This window comes from Telmatherina bonti, assembly GCF_933228915.1.
Source record: "Telmatherina bonti genome assembly, chromosome: 2".
NCBI classification, from domain to species: domain Eukaryota; kingdom Metazoa; phylum Chordata; class Actinopteri; order Atheriniformes; family Telmatherinidae; genus Telmatherina; species Telmatherina bonti.
Window position 1 is genome coordinate 12235167 of NC_136620.1, and position 21156 is coordinate 12256322.

Here is a 21156-nt window from a genome sequence, read left to right on the forward strand (position 1 = left end):
CTTTGTATGTCCTCGTTTCTGGTTTCCTGTTTTATTTTGTAGTATCCCTGTTTAGTTCACTTGTCTTGTTTCTTGTTTAACCTTTGTTTCTGTTCATTAGATCACCTGGTCTTCAGCTAAGTCATTATACCTGTGTCTCATATGTTGTCTGTATATATACTCCTGGTTTTCAGTTCCCAGGTGCTGGATCATTTTTATTGTGTTAGTCCCCTGAGTTCCTCTGTTTAAATTAAAATCAGTCTTAAACCTACATCCCTGTTCCATCATCTCTGCGTTTGGGACCACACCTTCACCGCCGTCCTGACATTTAGTTTAAATAGAATTTGTTCCATAACTAAGACGGAGGGAGTCATGAGAAGTTGGTCATGTTGTCACATGTTTGGTTAGTTTTATATTTTTTTTATCCAATTTTCTAAAGTGTATGTTATATATAATATACAATGAATATTTCTCCTCGTGTTGGCTGTCTCAGTGCCGTATACTCTGAGCAGACAGGCAGGAAAACTGACTTGAGCGACCGCCATCAGAAAAGGATGACACCTTTCACAGAGTAGTCGGGACGCTGCGAAGTAGCCAATCAGGACGACTCTATCTGAGGCTTGTGATTGGTTGGAGTTGTGACACATTACTAGCGCTACACTGTGTTGATAGAGTGTGTTGATAGCACTGAGCACATACGCTGCATTGTGTGTGTGTGTGTGTGTGTGTGTGTGTGTGTGTGCGCGTGTGACTGCACACAAACGTGAGTGCTGTGTGCACGGAATGGACTTAGTTTGCTCAGATTAGATGTTGCTCACAGTGGAAAAAGATTTTGCTCAAAATGTAACTGATGTGCTTGCTAAACGTACTTTTCTTTGCTCATGATGAAGCACAATAAAAACGAGAATTTAGCAGGTTATATTAGCCTTGGTCGAACATCAGAATCGTCTTGATTAAGAAATGGCCTTTAGGTGTCATGTGACTTCGCAGGTCAGACACAAACAGAGTGTAAGGGTGATATCATGCACTGTATGAGCCCAAATATGTTGCATGGAAAGAAGGCAGACTTTTGACGCAAACAGACCACAGATCAGTACTTACTGCTACACTGCTACAAGATCAAAGCTGTTTTTACAGGATTATTTAGGAATGTAGCACCATAAAACTCTAAATCCTAGATACCAGTGCTTGTGAAGTCATTCTTACCTCTGTGAGGACAGGTTGTTGGTCTCCTCCCAAGAAGTGTGCCCCCTTGAGGACATCGGGGAGGAAACGGCCGCTGAGTGGCACCCAGCACAACTTCCATGAAACAAAGAGGGAGACGCTGAAGAGCGCCAGACCACAGGTGGTCACCAGCAGGGACAACAGGCTCACCGATACATCTGGAGAGAGAAGGCAGGTGGTCAGCGGGAGAATGATGGAACAGACAAACTTACAGTAGAGCTCCTGTAAGGATAGGCTGTATTTATTATGAATCTCCGAAAATAAATTCACCACTAAAGTTTTGCAATTTTCTGTGTCTGTCAAAGCTTCGTAGGACTTGCTTAAGGAGATTACAGAAAAGAAAGTTACAGACTTTCAAATTCTTTTTAGATTATTCTCCAGATCTCTACAGTGGCAGTCTGAGAAGGAATCATCTATGTGACCAATAGCTGTGTGTCTAAAGCTCTGACATCAGATCAAGCCTCTGAAACTGTGGTCATTCTCTTCAATCCCTGTTTCACAGAAAAAAGCACAATAGTTACAGCAAAATGAGAGGGAATTGACAACCATCAATCTCAGACAAGGACATTTTCATGTGATGCAGTTAGCGGGAAGACCAAAAGGAGTTTCTTAGTCATTTGCTGCACAAACACAGTAATTCTGCTTGGTGTGATCATCACAAATTGTAAAGTACGCAGTAACAACTTGTTGGTGATAGCGTAGCATACCTTCCTCTGGCTGCAAATCTTATACAACATGATACTCTAAACCAGTGATGCTCACTGTTAGTTTGACAAGAGACGCACTCAATATACTAATACCATGCCATGTTGGCAGCGTCATGCGTGTCGTCTCACACGGAAAATACAAATATGGGCAAAGAGGTGGAGATGAGAGGGCAGCCGTGACCGTCATGGTGGATGATTGACATCGAGCGAACTCTGAGCTTTCTGTAGCTAAGAACTAACCGAGCTAACCCCGAGATAACAGGGTCTAACCAGCTAACGGAGGTAAGCCGGCTAAAGCTAAGTCACGTTGTTAACCGGCTTAAAACCGCGGTTGTTCTATGTTCTTCTGACTTGAGGCCGGAGATTGGTACCTGTCAATCAAAAGGATACGCTCCTAAATTTGCCGAACTTCGAGATTAAATTACTTTACAATGGGCGAGTTAGAAAAAACTTCACTCCCCCCACAGTTGTCATGAAGGTAAACCTGACCTATAAACCGAAAATGTATTTTTTAACCAGGTTGTAAACATGTTTATTTCTGCTGTGAAGTTGGTCTTTTTAACATGGGAGTCTATGGGGATTTGCTCTGTTTTGCAGCCCCTAGTGGATGAAGGGGGAACTGCAGTTTTATGCACTTCCACATAGGCTTCACTTTTAACCACTGGAGGTTGCCGCTTGGTTCCCACACTACGTATCCAACTACGTTGCCAAATCAGTAACATTCAGCTTTTTAGCAAGGAACCGTTATCCTAAATATTGCACGGAGTAACGACATTCTTATGCAACAGTATATGGTGAAAATACAATAATGCCTCCAGAATGTGGGTGTTTCTTTTTCATTATATATACGGAGCTACCAATGGAGCAGCTCTTTGGCAGAGTTAGTTGCAGCTGAAATTAGCCAAAACTGGCAACTCTGACAGGGTCAGTTAGGGCCGTTACGACAGCAAGGTTTCTGCAAGCAGCCTGCAGCTCTTGTTAGTGGAGAGAACTGCACCGGTGAGGATCATTATGACTTGTTTAGATCGTATTTTCAAAAAGCCAGTGGCTGCTTCATGAGCCACAAGTCAAGAGTCAGTGAACCGCATGCGATGAGGAACACTGATGTAAATGTTTACATGGACAACAGAACCTACAGTCCTGTAGTTGTTTCCACGTCCACAGGTTAATGTTTTCACACAGGTACTGCATCATGCAAAAGAATCTGATGCACTTGCAGACACACACTGTACAACATTCATTTTGATGGAAAAACACAGTTTGCTCCACAGTATTTCTAAGGATTATGCACCATTAACACTAATATGGAAAGAAAAGAGTGGGGAATGTTGTGCAGCAACAAGAAATAAGAACTAATTAAAATACTTTAGCATTGATGTGAGATTTCAAATAGACAAATGGGTTGAAAAGGTTACAAAACCACCAGGTTTGAGGTGGAAACATGCAAATTGTTTTTGATAGCAAAAAAACACTTTGATTTTGTACATTCTGTTATACGTTATGATGAATCGTTTTAGCCTCTACATTAATATATTCAGAAGCAGACTCAAAGATTGATGGATATTTAGGATCAATGCAGAAGAGTGTTGTTTTTCCATGAGCAGAGGAGGGGCTTCTCTCTGACTGCTGGGTAAAAGCACAGCCGTGTCAGACACGTAATGCTCCTTCATGGGAGACAGCCTTTCAGAAAACTTTGGCTATCTGCTTAGGTAAGATGATGTTTTCGGAGCAACGACAGTGTTCTCTGTAACCACATCTTTCTTTGCCGCTTGTCATTCTGCATTAGAGCCAAAAGACAAAATGTCTGAATATTTTAGCACATGCCATAAAACAGACTTTACCAGTGAAATATTGAGCTTTCACCATGTCGAAGGAAGGTTATTTACTCATGACATGATGACGCCTAAATGTGTTTTCACACATCATGTTTGTGTTGGCTTTCGTTTAGGCAGAATTCTTCTTTACAATGTTTATTGTTTGTCTGAAAATAGCTGAGAGCTTCCCCTAATGGTAGCGCAGAGAGTGCTTAGCCCCGTGTGAGATCAGATAATTTATGGATGCCATTAGTGTTCTGTCTAAGAGGTTCAAGAAAAAAAGACTTTTCCCACCTAATTCTGCCGTCAAAAAATAACAAATGATTGTTTTTGGTGTTTTGTAAATTGTGTAATTCCTCTGATAGTCATAATTATAAATACTTCTAACATCCCACACCGTGTTAAATTAGACATTTCAACACAATAACAGGACATCGGTACTCTGTGAGACAAAAGCAGCTCACGTGAATTGATTGGATAGAAATTTTAAGCACACAAGAAAAACACAGGACACTTTATGGAGAAACTAACGGAGCTAAATCGTTTTAATATCTGTTGTGCAAACATGCAAGTCAAAGTGCTGCAAAGACCAAAACAAACAGACAAAACAAATGAACAACTCAGTTTAAAAATAAAAGGTATTGAATCTTTTAAATGTAGACGATATTAAGACACTTTTTAATTTTACGTTATTTTGAAGAACGCATTATTTTTTTCACAAAGTAAAACTGTTGAGTAAAACAGTCTGATTATTTCAGGAGGTTCCTTGTACACCGGTACAGTATATGCTGAACATGCCAATAATCATCTATATCTAGCAGTGATATGCACCTTGTAATCAAATGGCACAAGATGCGGAGATTACAGAGCTGAACGGTCTCCATGGCAACAACTATCATTGGCGTCTTCAGTAAAGCAGGTGGCTGTGAACATGAATGCAGTGTGTCCAGAATCCATTTCCACTTGTTTGATTCATGTTTTTGCCCATGTTGCACTTGACAGTAAAGACAGTAAGGTCGTCATTTCTAGATACTGAACATGTCAACAATATAGCATCCGTCCTGCCCAGTGATCCAAAAAAAAAGCCTATTTTCTCAGGTTATGATACATATTTGATCTGCTATATATCACACATTAGCCTTTTAAGATAACAGGAAAAAAAAAAGAAAAACGCAGCAGGTTTGGATTAAAGTTCAGTTTTCATCATTCTGAACTCTTGACTCCGAAAGTTTACAACTGAAACGTATTGATTAACTTTTAAACTCCACATCAGCTAATATCAGGTCTGAACCGGTTGTAGTCATCAAGGCTGGAAAGTTCTCGCAATCAGTCGAGCAACTACATGTCAAAAAGGTGCAACAATGAGCACATCGAGGCCAACACTAGGCCGAAACGTCTGCAAACTGATTCACTAACAGCCTGCACCGAGGGTGCGTCTTTCAAAATCTTTCAATCCAGTCGGTACATCTGCCACAATAAATATACACATTATTCTTCATGTAAATATATTAATTTGGCACCTGCAATGTGATTATGAAACCCAAGAGCGATTTTGCCGATTGAAACTGCGCCTGTATTTAACACGTTTCAAGAGGTCAAGCAAACAGTGTGGCTAATTATGCACAGGTCTGTGGTCATTGTCAGAAGAAGGATACAACAAAATGAAGCAAATACACACAAAGAATGTATTGTTTACCCCTGTGTGAGTATGTTTAGGAGGAATGAGAAAACAATACTCCAAACGTATGGCTTATCCAGCATTTTGGAGTTTCTGGAGGAAATCAGGATGGATTTGGAGCCAGGAGGAAGAAGAGTCAAGTCTAACTACAATGAAAAAACTGCACACAAGTCTGCACTTTTTCTTTGCATCTGCATCATTACAGAGTATCATAGTTGTCAAATCTGGGATCTCCCAATCCTGTTTTTCAGATGTGTTGTAAGAGACATGCAATATGTCGTCAGATGGCCGGTTATAGATTTCCTCGCACTCTTTTTTTTTTGTTTTCCTTTTTTTTTATTTTGTTGCTGCAACTGGATTGTCCAGATCAACAGGGGCAGGTGACTGAACTGCAGCTTGTCCCCCCACAGACACTGAGCATGGGTAGAAATCATAAAACATTTGCTGAGTGTGCCGCATGTCTGTGACAACAAAGGCATAATTACCAAGCTTGTGGCAAAATATTTTGGGTCAGTGGATGATTTATTTATTTATGAATTTATTTATTTATTTTTCTTATTCATTTATTTATTTATTTATTCTCCAATTTTACAGGATTGAATTTTTTTTTCAAACTCCCCATGCTACAAACCATGCCTCCAACAGGCTCGCATCTTCCAACCATCTACACAATCCCTCTTAGTAAATCACCTGCAAACTGTGGTTCAGTCCCACATGCAAAATTCTATATTGCACATGCCAATTATTATTTGCAAACTGGGATCCTAATAGATCTGGTCAAAATGTCCTCACCATTTATTGTCACAACTAGCCCTGCCTCTTTCTGCTTTGCTGCTAAGCCACACCTCTCATCAGTTACCTGCCCTCACCTGCCACTGCCACATGTTCATCACCAGTTTAGCCTATTTATATCAAATCAAAGATACTTTATTCATCCCTGAGGGGAAATTCAAGGTTCAAGCCAGCTAGTCCAAGGTTTGACATACGAACATGTAACATTTATGACAATATATGCAGCCTCCCCCACTCACTCATTGCGTTCATGCCTGACCTTCATGCACTCTATCCTGAACTGCCTGCCTGTTACCGTCCTGATCGTGACTAACGTCCTTTGTCTCACCAATGGAACCTGCACTCCAGAGTCTTCTGGATTTCTGTCCTGGAGGACCACCACCTGTGAGTTAGTGGTTTTCTTCTCTGACACCACTTTTGCTTCTTGCCTACTCAGGAAGCCTAGAGGATATTTACTCTGCTTGGCACGCTGGAAACCAGAGTTCAACCCCAACACAAAACATTCAACTCAAAGCAAATCTAATAAAGACTGTTAATTTGCCTGGATCTCCTGTGCTGCTTTCAGGAACTGTTAACTCGACTAAACCTCTGGTGCTGCTTTTGGGTCTATTTCCTGCCAGTTACTATTCATATGGGACCCGAATTCAATCAGCTTAAAGTAAAAGTTCATTTTTAGACAAGTCAGTCCGTTGATTTAAAACAAGTTGAAAAGAGTATGTTGTCACAAGTGCCATGTAATGACCATGCTTACCTAACATCAGGACATGTCACTTGCAACACTCTGAACTCACAGTTTTGTCTTTCACACAACAACTCGACTGGGAAAGTTCAGCACATGAAGTGAGACTGGCTTCCCATACGGCACCCTGATATACCGCACTTCTGTTTCCAGGAAACCATCATGCTATCTATAAACACATACTGGGACAAATCACTAGTGGTTTTGAGATCAGTGTTGACAAATATAAGCACATGCTGCATCTTTTACAACACAGTCTTTGATTTAATACTTTTTAACACAGACTACTGAATCAGGTGGTCATGAAGACAACTAAGAAAACATTAAGGATCTTAAAATAATTACAGCTTGTAGCTCAGTAGTGATAAAACTAAATTATGAATATAGTAATATGATGTGCACAGTTGTAATCCATGTTAACAGTTTAAATTATAATTTCATTTAAGTAAAAATGTCCATAAGATGGAACTTAATTTATTTAATGTTTATTATTTTCTGAGATTAAATCTCATTAAAAGATAGAAATGTAAACTTGTACTTTTCATTATTCACATTTATTTTTCACTTCATAGCAGGCAATCCCTACATTTAGTTCTTTTTTTCTTTTTTATATCAAAGCGACGTGAACAGATTTATGGTAAATAAAATGAGAAAACCCCTAAAAGTGTGAATATGTCAACGAAGGGCCACGTTATATGCTTGTCATAATTACAGCACAGTCAGCACTGTGATTGGTGAAATGAGACAGCTTCGCTGTTCTAGAGCACATCTCTGCTTTGGGAAGGATCTGCTGATGAATTCATTTCAGAAATGATCTGCGGTGTGTCCCAGTACAGTATCGCCGCTGGTGTTTTCAGCTGGCACAGCTTTTGTGTGGAAATAAAAACAACTCTGTGTTTTCTTGTTTGCATTCAACTTCCTCTTATTTAAATTTTTTTAAAAAAAGGCAAAAGTACTGTTGTTCCCCCTTTGCTAATCTTGGTTCATAAAATGAGCAGAGAACGCCTTTTTATGGCGCCTTTTTAAAGCCACTGGGTGTTTCTGCTCAGTTCCTTTTGCATGGTGCAATCAAGACGGCGAGAGCTGTACTCTACAGAGCCAGCGCCAGTTAATTGGATTCTGTTAATCAGAAAGCTCACTCCTCACTGAAGGAAGTCAACAATTATAATTAAAAAAAAAGGTCAGGAAGGTTTTAATGAGTACAACTGTCTGCTGTGGGGCAGGTTGTTCTTTATGCAAGTATGCATGGAAAAGTGGTGAAAGTAGAAAGTTTAATGAATTTATTGTCATATCTTTGAAGCAGAATTAGTCAATAAGACTGTATTCTAACTAAGTGGCAAATGTTTCGTCAGCCTGGAATGTTCTTGGCATTTAAGCAGTTTGCGGATTAAAAAAAAAAAGACTATTTAAAATCAGTTCTCCGCTTTGTGGTTGATTTTCATCCTTTTGAAAGCATCATGTCGCTCTGGAGGAGGAGCTGTTGTCTGAGGGTACATGGTTGGATCCCTGGTCTCCCCAGTCCACATGCCAGAGTGTCTTGAGCGAGACCCTGGCATGCATTCATCTGTTTGCAGTAGGTGGAAAATAAAGAATTTTTTGACTCAGAAAGGCTGTATGAATGTGTGCAAATCACTGAAAGAACTGAAACATTTTATGATTTGATTAAATTTACAAAAATCTATCTACCGAGTCATGATTTTTTTTTTTCCTACTCTGGTTTAGTTTGTATTTCTTTAGTTTTTTTTTTTTTGTTGGTTTGTTTTTTGTGATTACTTCCTGTTTCTTTGTCATCCCTGAGACCTGTACTGTGAAACTGGATTTTCTACCTGGTCTATGATATCATCTTTTTAAGCTTGATTACTGTAACTGTGTTTTATAGGGCTATCTAATTAAATCTATTAGACACCTGCAGCTGATTCACGACTCTGCTGCTCGATTCCTCTCAAAGACCAAGAAAGTGGACCACATAAGTGCAGTTCTGAGGTCTTTACTCTGGCTGCTGTCCGTCAGAGAATAGACTTGTGGTTCTGTTACTGGTGTATGAAGCTCTAAATGGTCCAAAATGCATCAGTGACCTTCCTTTTTGATAAGTCTTATAGTTGGGGGGCGGGGGTCTAACCATTCCTAAGTTATGCTGCCATAGACTTAGCCTGCTGAGGGATGTCCCATGATGCATTGAGCACTTTCTTTTCATCATTCTGCTCCTTATCTTCCATGTGGAAACATACAACAGTATTGCATCAATATTGTGTTTCTCCTCTTTCTGCAGGTCTTCATGGATAAAAGTTGCAGTGCATGCTGGTCTCTCTACCCTGCCCTCTTAATCCCAACCAGTCCAGGCAGATGGATGCCCTCCCTGAACTGGGTTCTGCCCATTCTTGTTGGTGGCGTGCGGATTGTGACAAAAGAGCAAATGGCCTTGAGAGAAATCACTTTTAGGGAGACACACATCCTTTTGATGTCACTGATGACAGAAAGGTGCAGACTTTCACTGACGGACTGTGCTAAACTTGAACTGATGGGTTGCAAATAGTACCAAATATATTCCAATGATTTCATCCAAACAACCAAATGGTGTGAAGAGATAAACCCTTGTAACTGATCAATGTTGGTCTTGTTTTTGACTAATTCCCATTTAGCACCACTAAGGCTGCATCTGCAATCATGGTCACACATATGCCATAACTGCAGAATCATGAATTTATTCATATATAATTAAAAACTGTGGTTCTAATGGTATCTGATCAATTTACTGAAATAACATTTTTTTTAGTCTCTTAGAAAGGGCCATTTACATTGACTTGTTCTGGGTCGGCATACATGGTGCCACCACCTTTGCAATGGTGTCGCTGGATGGACATGTAACTGTGTGAGGTAAGAACCCTGGGGACGTTAAAACTGCAGTACCAGCTTTGTTTGAAAGGTGCCAAACCACCGTTTGGAATAGGTAACACCTTAAAAGGCTCATAGAAGAAGACAGCACACATTTCCAATATATTGAAGTAATTACCAGGGGCCTGTTTCAGACAGGAGGGTCAACTTACTCTGAGTCTAAAAGGAAACTCTGGGTTAACTCACTCTGAGCTGAGAAACTGCGTTTTCAGCTGCTCTGAGTTGGTTCAATGTAGTCCAAACATCTCTGCCCAGAGCCCTCAACAAAAAACCATCATCAATAGACAACTGACACCTGGAATCACCATGGCAACTGCTGACAAAAAGCTAGTTATTTTACTCGACTGAAGCCAGAAGTTTGAGCTTCTTAATGAAGCGTAGGTATTTAAGGAAAGGAGCATTCCTGCTGCTGCTAAGGAGAAGCACTGTGGAGGAAAACGGCTGTCTGAGTTCATGTGGAAGTTGAAATCCACTGGTCTACTGACTGAATATTTTAACTTCTCAGTTTTATCTAGGTTCAGTCTCAGTGGGAAAAAACACATGGGGTGTGAGGAGACACTAGCTGTGCTTCCATTACCCTTAAAATTGTTCAAAATCAAAATATCACGATAACAAACTGGTAAAGAAAACACCTACATTTAAAAAACCTTTCAAATCTTTCTAAAACCTTTTATGCTCTCATGAGGTGGTTTGTCAGACGTTTTGATATAAAAGTATATTGCAAAAGTGTAATGGAATCACTTATTTTACGTTTACGTGTCTCCAGATGTAATGTATAGCAGCAGGATATGTGATCAGATTATATCAGGTAAAGATAGTGTGGTATGGAGAGAGTAGATGGAAATATTTTTACAAGTGATTAAAGAGTAAATCTGCGATGGACTGGCGAGCTGTCCAGGGTGTACCCTGCCTGTCGCCCAAAGCCAGCTGGGATGGGCTCCAGCTTCCCCGCGACCCAGAATTGGATTAAGCGGTTCAGAAAATGAATGAATGAATGAATGAATAAAGAGTAAATGTAACCATCCTCTTTGACAGCAATCATCAGTTAAATGCAGAGTTTCCCAATGAAAGAGGAAGGAAACGGGCTATAAACAAGCCTTAGGACATCAGCAAGTGGAAAACCCTGAAACAATGCTAAATGGTAGCCTGGCGAACTGGAATTCTCGTAAAATCTCGTCCAAATAACCGTGTTTTAGAATTTCTTCTTATGTACAAAACAACATTGAAACTCACAATTGTAGTTTGTAGAAATTTTACAAATATCCCTTTTATTTTGTGAAAAAGAAATAATGGAAGCTGAGCTACTGTCGGCTGGGAGAAGCCAATAGCAGAGTGCGATGTGATGAGGACTTTTCTTATGACTTGACCAAGATTCCCTCAAGTCAAGGTTAACATGCTCAAAGTTTCATCATAACTTGCTTTCTGGGTTGCCACCGGTGACAGTAGCCAGTGACGACCATTAACATCTGTGCTTGGCAAACTCCATACTGCAAAATTTTTCTATAGCTATTTTTAGCACTAGAAGTCAGTAATCTTATCTACTGTATCTTTGACCTCTTTGGGGTCCATGGATATGTTGGTACTTCCAAATTACAAGACTAAATACCACAGTTATGATAAATTATTGACATAATACTTTATTGTGTGTATTACAGTCATGGGTCAAATATATCGATCAGGTCCTACTGTTACGTCCCTCAACCACCTCATGCAAAACTGACTGTGTGATTCCATCTAGGCCATTGGCCAGCGGCTCTAACTCCTTCCTGCGACTGGTTGCACCGCTCCGTTCCTGTGGTTGGCTGGCTGTACCATCCCCTGTCCAGGATTGGCTGACTTTTCATCCTCTCCAGCTGGGCCCAGCTCGTCGGCCCTATTTAAGGAGCAGGCTGGCTAACAATCAGGGCAGCTGAGAGTTGATTGCTTTGCCTCACTTTGCCTTGGTTGTCAGCCTGGAAAGTGGTTTTGTGGTGTAGTAGAGATTTGTACTTTGTATCTTTGTGTTTGTAAGCCCAGTAGGGGTGTTTTGTAGCCTGTCTCAAGGATCTGTGGTTACTTGTTGTAACTTGACTTGTTGTTCTGGGTGACATAGTAGTTGTGACTTGTAGCAGGTAAAGCGTGTTACAACTTTTTTTTTTTTTTTGGTCCTTCATTCCTGCCTTGTCACGGGTAAATTCAATGCCTGCAAATAAACATGTTTTATTTAAAAGAACTTATTTGTAGGTTTAATGCTTACAAACCTCTCCGCTTTTTCACTGGCAAGCTGGGGGTTTGTAACACCTACTCACATGCAAGAAAGATTTAAAAAGTTAATAAACTGCACATAGAGGGATCTTATTACATACGACATACAGTAATAATCAAACTCCTGGCATCGGGATTTATGTTATGTTGTTCCTTAGCTTGTTCAGTTTAACCCCGTTACTCCCCATCTGGAGTAAGCGTGGCACATTTGAACAAATCTACCTCAGCTGGTTGTGGTGGAGAGGGCAGGAAAAAAGGGTCAATAGCAAAAGAACATCTTAGAAGGAATTTCAGTAAGCATTTCAAGCGCAGTCATGTGTGCGTTTCATCACGTGGAACACGTGTAGAAGAAATCGGAGGCCAATTTTCATTGTCCACCAGTTGGAATGGATTGTCCTTCCTCTGAATCACCTCAAGCTTATAACCCCAAAGTCAACTGAGAGAGATAACTTCTTCGATTGATTTGGACTAAATCTCCCTTTGATGAGACGCTGCCTAAACAAACAACATGCCCTCAGCTAGCTGATGTTTGTAAAAGCTTTCTTTAGATGGGATGGGTAGCAACGTCGGCAGAAAGAGAGGCCACTGCACCCTTGGTGGAAGCTAATTATTCCTGTCACTTCCACATGTTTAATCTTTTAAACACAACTCTTTCAGTGACGCGTTCCTGCTGTTATTACTGTTAAACTGTTACCGATACTGTAAAACAAGCCTTGTTACGAAGAAATGACAAAAGAATGCCAACTATAAAAGAAATTTGAAAAATGAAAAGTTAAAAGATCATTGAAGGCACATAAATGCCACATCTGCTGCTGCTGCCAATTTGTTTTATAAACAAAATATCATTTACATTACCTTTTATTTTTACACTATAAAAAGGAATAGTCAAGATTCAATCTTTCCTGTCTTGTATGTTGTTAGCAGCATGTCAGTGTTCAATGTAAAACCAGCATCGACTACGATAAAACTGCAATCAAAGGATGTCTATATGTTTTTATTGTAACACACATCTTAGAAAATGCTTTTAAAATTAATTGAAAATTAAATATTACATTTTCAGTCTCGACGACTTGAAATTAACTTTGAAATTTACTGACTGGTTTGATTTGCTGTCATGTTTTGGAGCAAATATATTACAACCAGTGCTGCTTCTGACACAACAATATTTCTCCTTACGCATAAACCTGAAACACACACATTTCATTAAACACAGTTATAAATTATCTCTTCTCGTGTTTTGATAACATGGCAATGATACTGAATATTTCATTCATTAACATAATCTGTACTTTGCCGTTTTTCTCGCTTTGTCTGCAGCAGGAATGTTGCTTCTGTGATTGGTCAACAGATTCCCTGGAGAAATCAGCGCTCACAGTCGTAATCTATTCTTTGCAGACTCTAATCTTTGTTTTCATGGCAGGAGCTGATTTGTTGCAGAGCTGTCTGCATCATTCAACAACAGCAGCTATAAGTTGACTTTGAGTGTGACAACAGTCTTGAGGCCGCATCTCGGGTGGAAACAGATATACTGTATCGACAGACATCAACAAGTTGTTCATAAGCTAAGGATTGGCTTTTATAGAGTAAAGAAGAAAAGCCTCAGTGTGGAGGAATGTTGTTTAATGTTAAAATACTGTTTAACTTGTCATTTGGTTCCAACTGCAGGCTAGCTGAGCTGAAATAAAGCAGAGTTTCCTCCTAATGCTGCTGTACAACTGTAAAACTGTGGTTCAGCCTCATATATTAGTGATGCAGAATCTCAAAAGTATGATGATTTATTAAGTTTCATTAAGTTTTGGTGTGTGTACTGCAGCTACATGTTTTGCGCGTACTCCTCAGCAGCAGGTAGATCTTTACATCTCTCCATATTCACCAAGAAAGTACTTTAGAAGTTTCTAGAAGCAGCTGCAGAGGTTTTTTTTTTTTACTCATATCTTCAGCACTTGATGAAAAATGAATGTTTAGCCATTTATTTGTCATATCACTGCTTTTCATATCGTCATTATCATTATTAGTAATCATTAATTTGATGATAAAATTATTACTAAATGTTACAGTTAAACCCGGTTATTATATCAGTGAATAAAAGTCATAGTTAAAATACAGTTTATGCCACTTTATATGAAATGACACAACAAGCTAAACGCAGTGGTGTAACTTTGTAAATCAGGGGTGTCCAGCTCCGGTCCACAAGGGCCACAATCCTGCAGGTTTTCCATGTATCCCTGCTCAGACTGAATGAATAAGTCATTATGCAGAACTTCAAAGACTGTTGGATCTATTCAGGTGTGTTAATGCAGTGATGCACTGAAACCTCCGGGGCAGCGGCTCTCGAGGACCGACTTTAGACACCCCTGTTGTAGATGTTCTGTAGCTTTGAGCTACAAGTCGCCCAGCCAACAGCAGCAGATGAACAACAGCGGTAAACAGGTGAGTTATATATTTGTTTGCAGCAGTCAAGCTAATATTTATATGATCAAATCCAGACATATTTTGGATAAAATCCCATCAGATATTCACATCAGACCCACATGCAGCTCACCTTGGTCTACTCATCCAGAATGTTCTTTTCTCTTTGTCTAACTGGAACACAATAACAATAAATTTGCCAAACTTTTAAACATTATAGAAAACCTAATTGTGCCAAACAATATCATGGGATTATAGTTACCAAACTATAATCCCACCTCTGTCACCAAACGTGGCTGGGGGCAGCTCTGCATGAGAGTAATGCCTCTAAAACACTACAGAAAAACAATAAAGACCTTTCCCCAAAAAAAAAAAAAAAAAAAATTACTCTAAATTTCTAAATGAATACCTTTATTTAAACCAGTCTTTGACTGGTTGAAGACAACCTTTGATAGATAAAGAAATGATTAGCCACATTGTATTTTATATGTGATGTTTGTTCTTTCCAGGTATTTTCTAATAATTCTTGAACTCGCCATGCTGGAAGTTATTAATTGAAGAAGTCCTTCACATGAGCTTTGCTTCCAGACAGCTATTAACTCCGGTCTACCTGAGCAGTAAACAGGATTGACTTCTGTTTTTTAAAGATTGTATCGGTGCACAAAGGCCACTCCAGTACATGCAAACCTTTCTCGTGTCTAGTCCTCAGCCGTGTAGCTCGTCAAATCATTTGCATTCTTCGCTTCTACAGCTACTGATTTACTTTGTGATCTTTCTGCCTCCTCTGTGCTCTGTGAAGATTTGCAGTGACATAGTGGTGCAGCACCTTCAGGCACGATTCCTATCAGATGTCTTTCCATTCATTGACGCATATCTACAGGATGAGAAGGATTATCTTCTTGTGGAGTGCAAGTCTTCTTGGTGCGCTGCAAGTCTTCTTTTAATAAGCAGCTGCAGTAACTATTACTGCTTACATTTTGCATGCACATGTATAAATGTGCCTGTGGTCATTTAAAAAAAAAAAAAAAAATCATTAACCCTCTGCTGCCAGATGAAGTTAAAAAAGAATTTACAGTTGGGAAGCTAAAATGTATATGAAGCCTTAAGACGTAGAAGATGTGCCTGGTCCCATTAAAGATGTTGTGGGATCCAATGAGATAATTAACTAAAGACAGCTTAGTTTGTAGGGGTGAGTGACAAATATATGCTTTGTTTTTATAACTTTCTAAAATCCTGTATCTACTCCATTTCGCTCTTTTAGCCTCTTCTAGCCATGTTTAACTAGCCATCTTTATTACGGAAAATGATGATGTTATGTTTTCCAGGCCATTTACTAACGGTGCAGCAGAGCCACTGCAGGATACCTGACAATATACAGATGTAAAGCTCTGTGTAGATATTACTGCTTTAAACTGACGTAAAGAGCTCTTGATTGAAATACAGAATATGGTGAGCTGTTAATGAGAGGTTGGCTGAGTATGACATTAATGTCAGATTCTGAGCAAATTTGTTTTGTTGAGTCACAATTCTTTCCTTATCTTATTCTGGTTTAGTTTGTATTCTACTTAACTTTTACTTCCTTTATTATTTAGAGTTTATATCCTAGACAATCCATTGTGTTTATTGTCCCTCTGTCACACCTGGTCCCCAGTTGCTGGTTGTCACATCTGCTCCTCATTCATCATTAATCCCACAGTGCTCCAGGTTTCCTTTGTTGAGTGCCAGACTATTGTTTTGTTCATTGTGACTCTCTTTGATTTTTATCAGTGATTCAATCCATTCTGTGCTTTTGCTTGTGTTGTGTCCTTTTTTTAGTCCAAGTTCAGCTGGTCGCCCTGAGTTAGTTGTGATTACTGTTTCTTATTTCTACAGAGGCCCAGAAATGTCACAAAAATACAAAAACCATAGTACCACACTTAACTACCTGACTACACAATTAGCCACAACACTAAACAGTTAACCACAACACTGCACAGTTAGCCATAACAATACATAGTTAGCCACAACACTGCACAGTTAGCCAAAACAATACATTGTTAGCCACAATACTACACAATTAGCCTCAACACTACACAACTGACAACATATCTGCACTGTTAGCTATCTCACCACATTGTTCACCACAACGCTACACAGTTAGTCAAACTCTGAAAAGTTGTCCACAACACAAAATTAGCCACAACGCTACACGATTAGCCTCAACACCAAACTGTTAACCACAACACTGCACAGTTAGCCATAATAATACATTGTTAGACACAACACTACAACATTGCACAGTTAGCAATAACAATACATTGTTAGCCACAACACTACACCTTCAGTAACAATCAATAACCAGCCACAGTTAACCAGGCCACAGTAAACCAGTTGGCAACAGTTAAACCACAATACTAAAGCCACAATACTACATAGTTAGCCTCAATACTAACCAGTTAATCACAACACTGCACAGTTAGCTATAACACAGCTCTTTTAGCCACAGCACTACACAACTAGCCTCAACACTACACAATTAGCCACAACTATGCACAGTTAGCCTCAACACTAGACAGTTAATCACAATACTGCACAGTTAGCCACACCAAACAAAAAACCCTACAAAAATAAAAATGACATTTTTTGTTTTTTGTTGGAAGTTTAGCCCGAATGGATGAAAAGTGAGATAATTTTGAAAAACCCTTGCGAAGTCAGTAAAATAAAAAAGAAGTGATGAATAAAAAAGTTTTTGGTGCTATTATAAATGTTAACTGTGATGTGTAAATAAAGTGCTATTGTTGGTTGGAGCTGATTACTTCTGTTGCCACTCACTTCTTCTAGTGTTTGGCTGTTGCTCATTTAATGTGGTGTAACTTCTGCTGCATCTATTGTGTTGTGGCTAATTATGTTGTGTTGTGGTTTTTATTGCTGTGACATTTCTGGGCCACCACAGTTTTCTATATAAACTGCAAGTCAAATTCATCTGTCTGTAGTCATGGATTTAGGACTTACCTCCTTAAAGAGTATAACATAAAAACAAAATATCATAAACTGTAATGTATAACAATAAAAAAATCTAGATAAATATAACTAAGTTTTGTGTGTGACGCATGTTGCTGTGATGGAAGGGTGTAATTTATATTTACAACACAACAAGCAGGAAGTCACAATGATGACCAAAATTGAAATAGTTATTTGTCTGTCTCTATCTGACGTTATGTTCAATACAGCAAGAAATTTTTTTGTGAAAATATAAAAACCAGCACTGATATAATGTCTGTGAGTGTCTCATCCATGAAAGTTGAAAACAACTGTACAACTGAAACCCATCTGCTCTGCCTTTAGGCCACACTATTCCCTGGATTGCTGTTAAGTGTTCTGCATGCTCTCTGCTTCCTTTTATTTCTTATTATTGACCTAATACATCATCATAATACCCACACAAACATCACAGCAGCTGAAGTTGGCTGGAAGGAGCTCTATTATTTGTTGGTTTTACTTGTTGGTTTGGCCTATAGGCTTGTTTTATTTTAGTTCTTTCTCTATTAAATTCTGTGGAGGCAGGTATCACTGCTGATGACTAGATACATAAGTCCCTCTGCCTCTGAAGAAGATTCATTAAGTGCCCATTAGACGCATCTCTGAGCTGGTGGACTCCGATCAAAGACACTCAGTTTATTTCTGTTCATTTCCAGAAAGGCTATTGAGTTAATAACCTGCAGTACTCGCTTAAACATCACTAACACAGCCTGATCTTTAGTTGTTTTATCCAACATATAAGAATTTTCTATTTTTTAATGCCTTATAACCTAAGACGTATTTCACAAATACATTTGTGATTTTAAAAGACGACCTAGCCCTCATATGTTTGTTCAAATGAACATAGTGTCTCAGTTCAAAGCTGACAAACATATGTGAAGCCAGTTGTTTAGTAAAAAAAAAAAAAAGCATTGAATGGATGGTTTACACAAAATTTATAACACATAACCAGCTATTTTTGGTTTGTAAAATATAAAAGTCTTAAAATTACACAATATTTGGATACATTTATACTTGAAAGACATCACAGGTGAACAAGGTTAACATCTAGAAACACAAAGTCAACAACAGGCAGGTTCAGTGAATATTCAAGCTGTACAATATTACATAGTCAGTTCTCTGGTTTGACAAACTGGATTTGAACCAATTTACCTATTAGGGCCGGACAAGTTCTTGCTTACTTATGCTGAAAATTAGAGCTGGTTGATATTATAGGTCTACCAATATTATCAGTCAAAATCAGTAATGAAATGCAAGATCGGAAATTAGCTGTGGTGATTTTTAGATTTTTAAAGACACAAGATGCATATCTTGAATATCAAACTCTTAAAGCTACATCTCCTCTAACTCAAAAGAACAAAAAAAAAAGATTTCATGGATAGTTTTTAAGATATTTTTGTTTGTTTGGTTCAACTCACTCCAAAAATATTGGTATTGGCTGACATTGGTATTGGAAATTAAGAGTTGGACAAAATCGGTGTATCGGATATCAGTAAAAAAAATTAAAAAAAACAAAATTGAACATTCCTAGTGAAATCAAATATTGTCGACTGTGTTCAGAGCGTAAACAGGATCACACAGCTTTCAGGTTTATAGTGCTGACTTGTTTCCTTTTCCCAAATAAATCCTGAAATGTTCATCTTCCTCTGTTAAAAGATCTCAATTCACTACATTATTAGGCTATTTAATTGGAGAATTATGATAAATATTTGAACTACTACTGTGTACAGGGAATAAGTTACTGTTAAAATCAAACTTACTGATTTTAAGTTTAGTAAACTAAAACTTGCAGCATTTTTCTTCATATTGCTGCACACTTAAAAGAAAAGGATCCAATAACAACATATGACTTTATTATTGAACTCCTAAGCACAAGCAATACATGTATCCAACTAAGAAATCAGGTTGGAAAGTCAACTTTAGGTTTTTCTTTTCCCTTGTTTCCTTGCTTGTGTCATTTTAATGAGGTGGATCTTCTAAATGTCCGTACTTTTGTCGATAGCCTCTTAGGGTCAATTGGCAGCTTGTCCAGGTTATACCCCGCCTCTCTTCCAAGCTCTCTCGCTTCCTGAATGGAATAGAGCAGCTACAGAAAATGCTCAGATGGATGTTTGACCTTAAGTGGAGATCCTTCACCCTTCACTGTTACATTTACACAAAGTCAAACTGTAAACATGTCAGTTTCAGTTTAAACCACAACCTCTGGTCATACTGACATCATTGCACAGAAGCCCTCGCATTACCTGCAAACCCTCCTGTTGCAAACATAATGCCAGCAGAGGCAGAGTGCTCCAATGATCGGACAGGATTACTGAATTTTTTTTTTTTTTTTTTTTTTTTTGCTGAGTGTGAGGCTTGCTACAGGCAGCCTGGGGCCATCTCATTAAACAGTTGTATGTTCAGTTGACCTTTCTCCAGAGAGCCGAGTTCAGTTCTCTCAGCGGCGACATCTAAGTCAGCCCTGGGTCAATAAGAAACAATTAGACAGTGACTGAGGTTAAAGGGAATGAGAGTTTGAGGGTCCATGAGTGGCAAAAATATCCTGCAGGCACAATTTTCAAAGGACTGAGGGTACATGGAAAAGGAAGAAAAGAAGAGAACTCATTAACTTTATGGAGCTCACTCAAGAATATCACTAGAGGCTCAAAGATTTCTAAACCAAATATCTAATAATGTTATGTTGCTCAGCAACAATACCTCGGAAATACAATCAAGGGTGTAATGAAACCTAACATAGTTCTCCTGACATCTAATCAATTCCTCAACTTAAGGCACCAAGAGATGAAAGTACTTCCTTCATTTCAACTTTCAAACTGAAGTGTTCCCATGACTATGCTTTGGATCAAACTCATCTGGTCTACAATACAAAACACATTGCTGTCCGACACCAAAGCATGCTAGATGCCGTCAGCAAGAACTTTGAGCATTTTCTGGGAAAATGAGAAATGTTGTAAATATTTTTGACCAGAATCTGCTTGTATGTCTTTACATGCAATTAACTCACGAAGGTCTGCATGGGTTGAGGAGGTGATGCAGGTTGTGGTTCTCCAGCAGAAATGAATGGGTCTTTTACATAGACAGTTTAGCTTTAAAATTCTCAAACTTATTTTTCTGGACAAGGCTGAGGTCTTTTTTTTTTAAACTACTGCTGAAGTTACCACGTTTAGACGCAAAGTCTGTTGCGTGTAAAATACCATCTGCGATACTGTACAGGTAGCTCAGTGAGCCGCCCTCCTCTAAAGACAGGACGTGATGGACAGCTTCTACTACAACTGGCTCTGTTTAGATAATCCATGCACTCAAGCCGTGCAGGAACTGATGGGATTCACTGGTTATTTTTATTTAAATCTACTCAACATCTCTGCTTCGTGCTACAAAACGTGTGTCAACCCTGAAAATTAATGAGCACTTCCTTTTCCAGTGTTTTACATTTCAGAATAAAGGTTCTGCTCAGTGCCGTTCATGCAAATCATGCAGCCTCCAGCAGGGAAATCCTGCTAATTCTACAAGCAAACAAGTTTCAGCAGCTGATCTGGATAAACTAAAGATGCTGCAAACGGTGCTGTAGCCCTGCAGGATACTTTATCCTGTTTATATGTAGGTTTGTAGACAAAGGTGAGGTTGTCAGAAGAGGTGTGCCAGAGAGCGTTTTGTGTGCCC

General features: G+C 39.0%; 1 protein-coding gene across 1 annotated transcript in view; it reads right to left on the reverse strand.

Moving 5' to 3' along the window:
* Nucleotides 1-21156, reverse strand: part of syt9b (synaptotagmin IXb) — a gene marked incomplete at its 3' end in the record, with an annotated part of 56855 nt that overhangs the window by 28594 nt on the left and 7105 nt on the right. The window contains exon 2 of the mRNA XM_079259148.1: nt 1186-1361. Within this exon, the coding sequence (XP_079115274.1) occupies nt 1186-1361 (176 nt within the window). The remainder of the gene's footprint in view (nt 1-1185; nt 1362-21156) is intronic.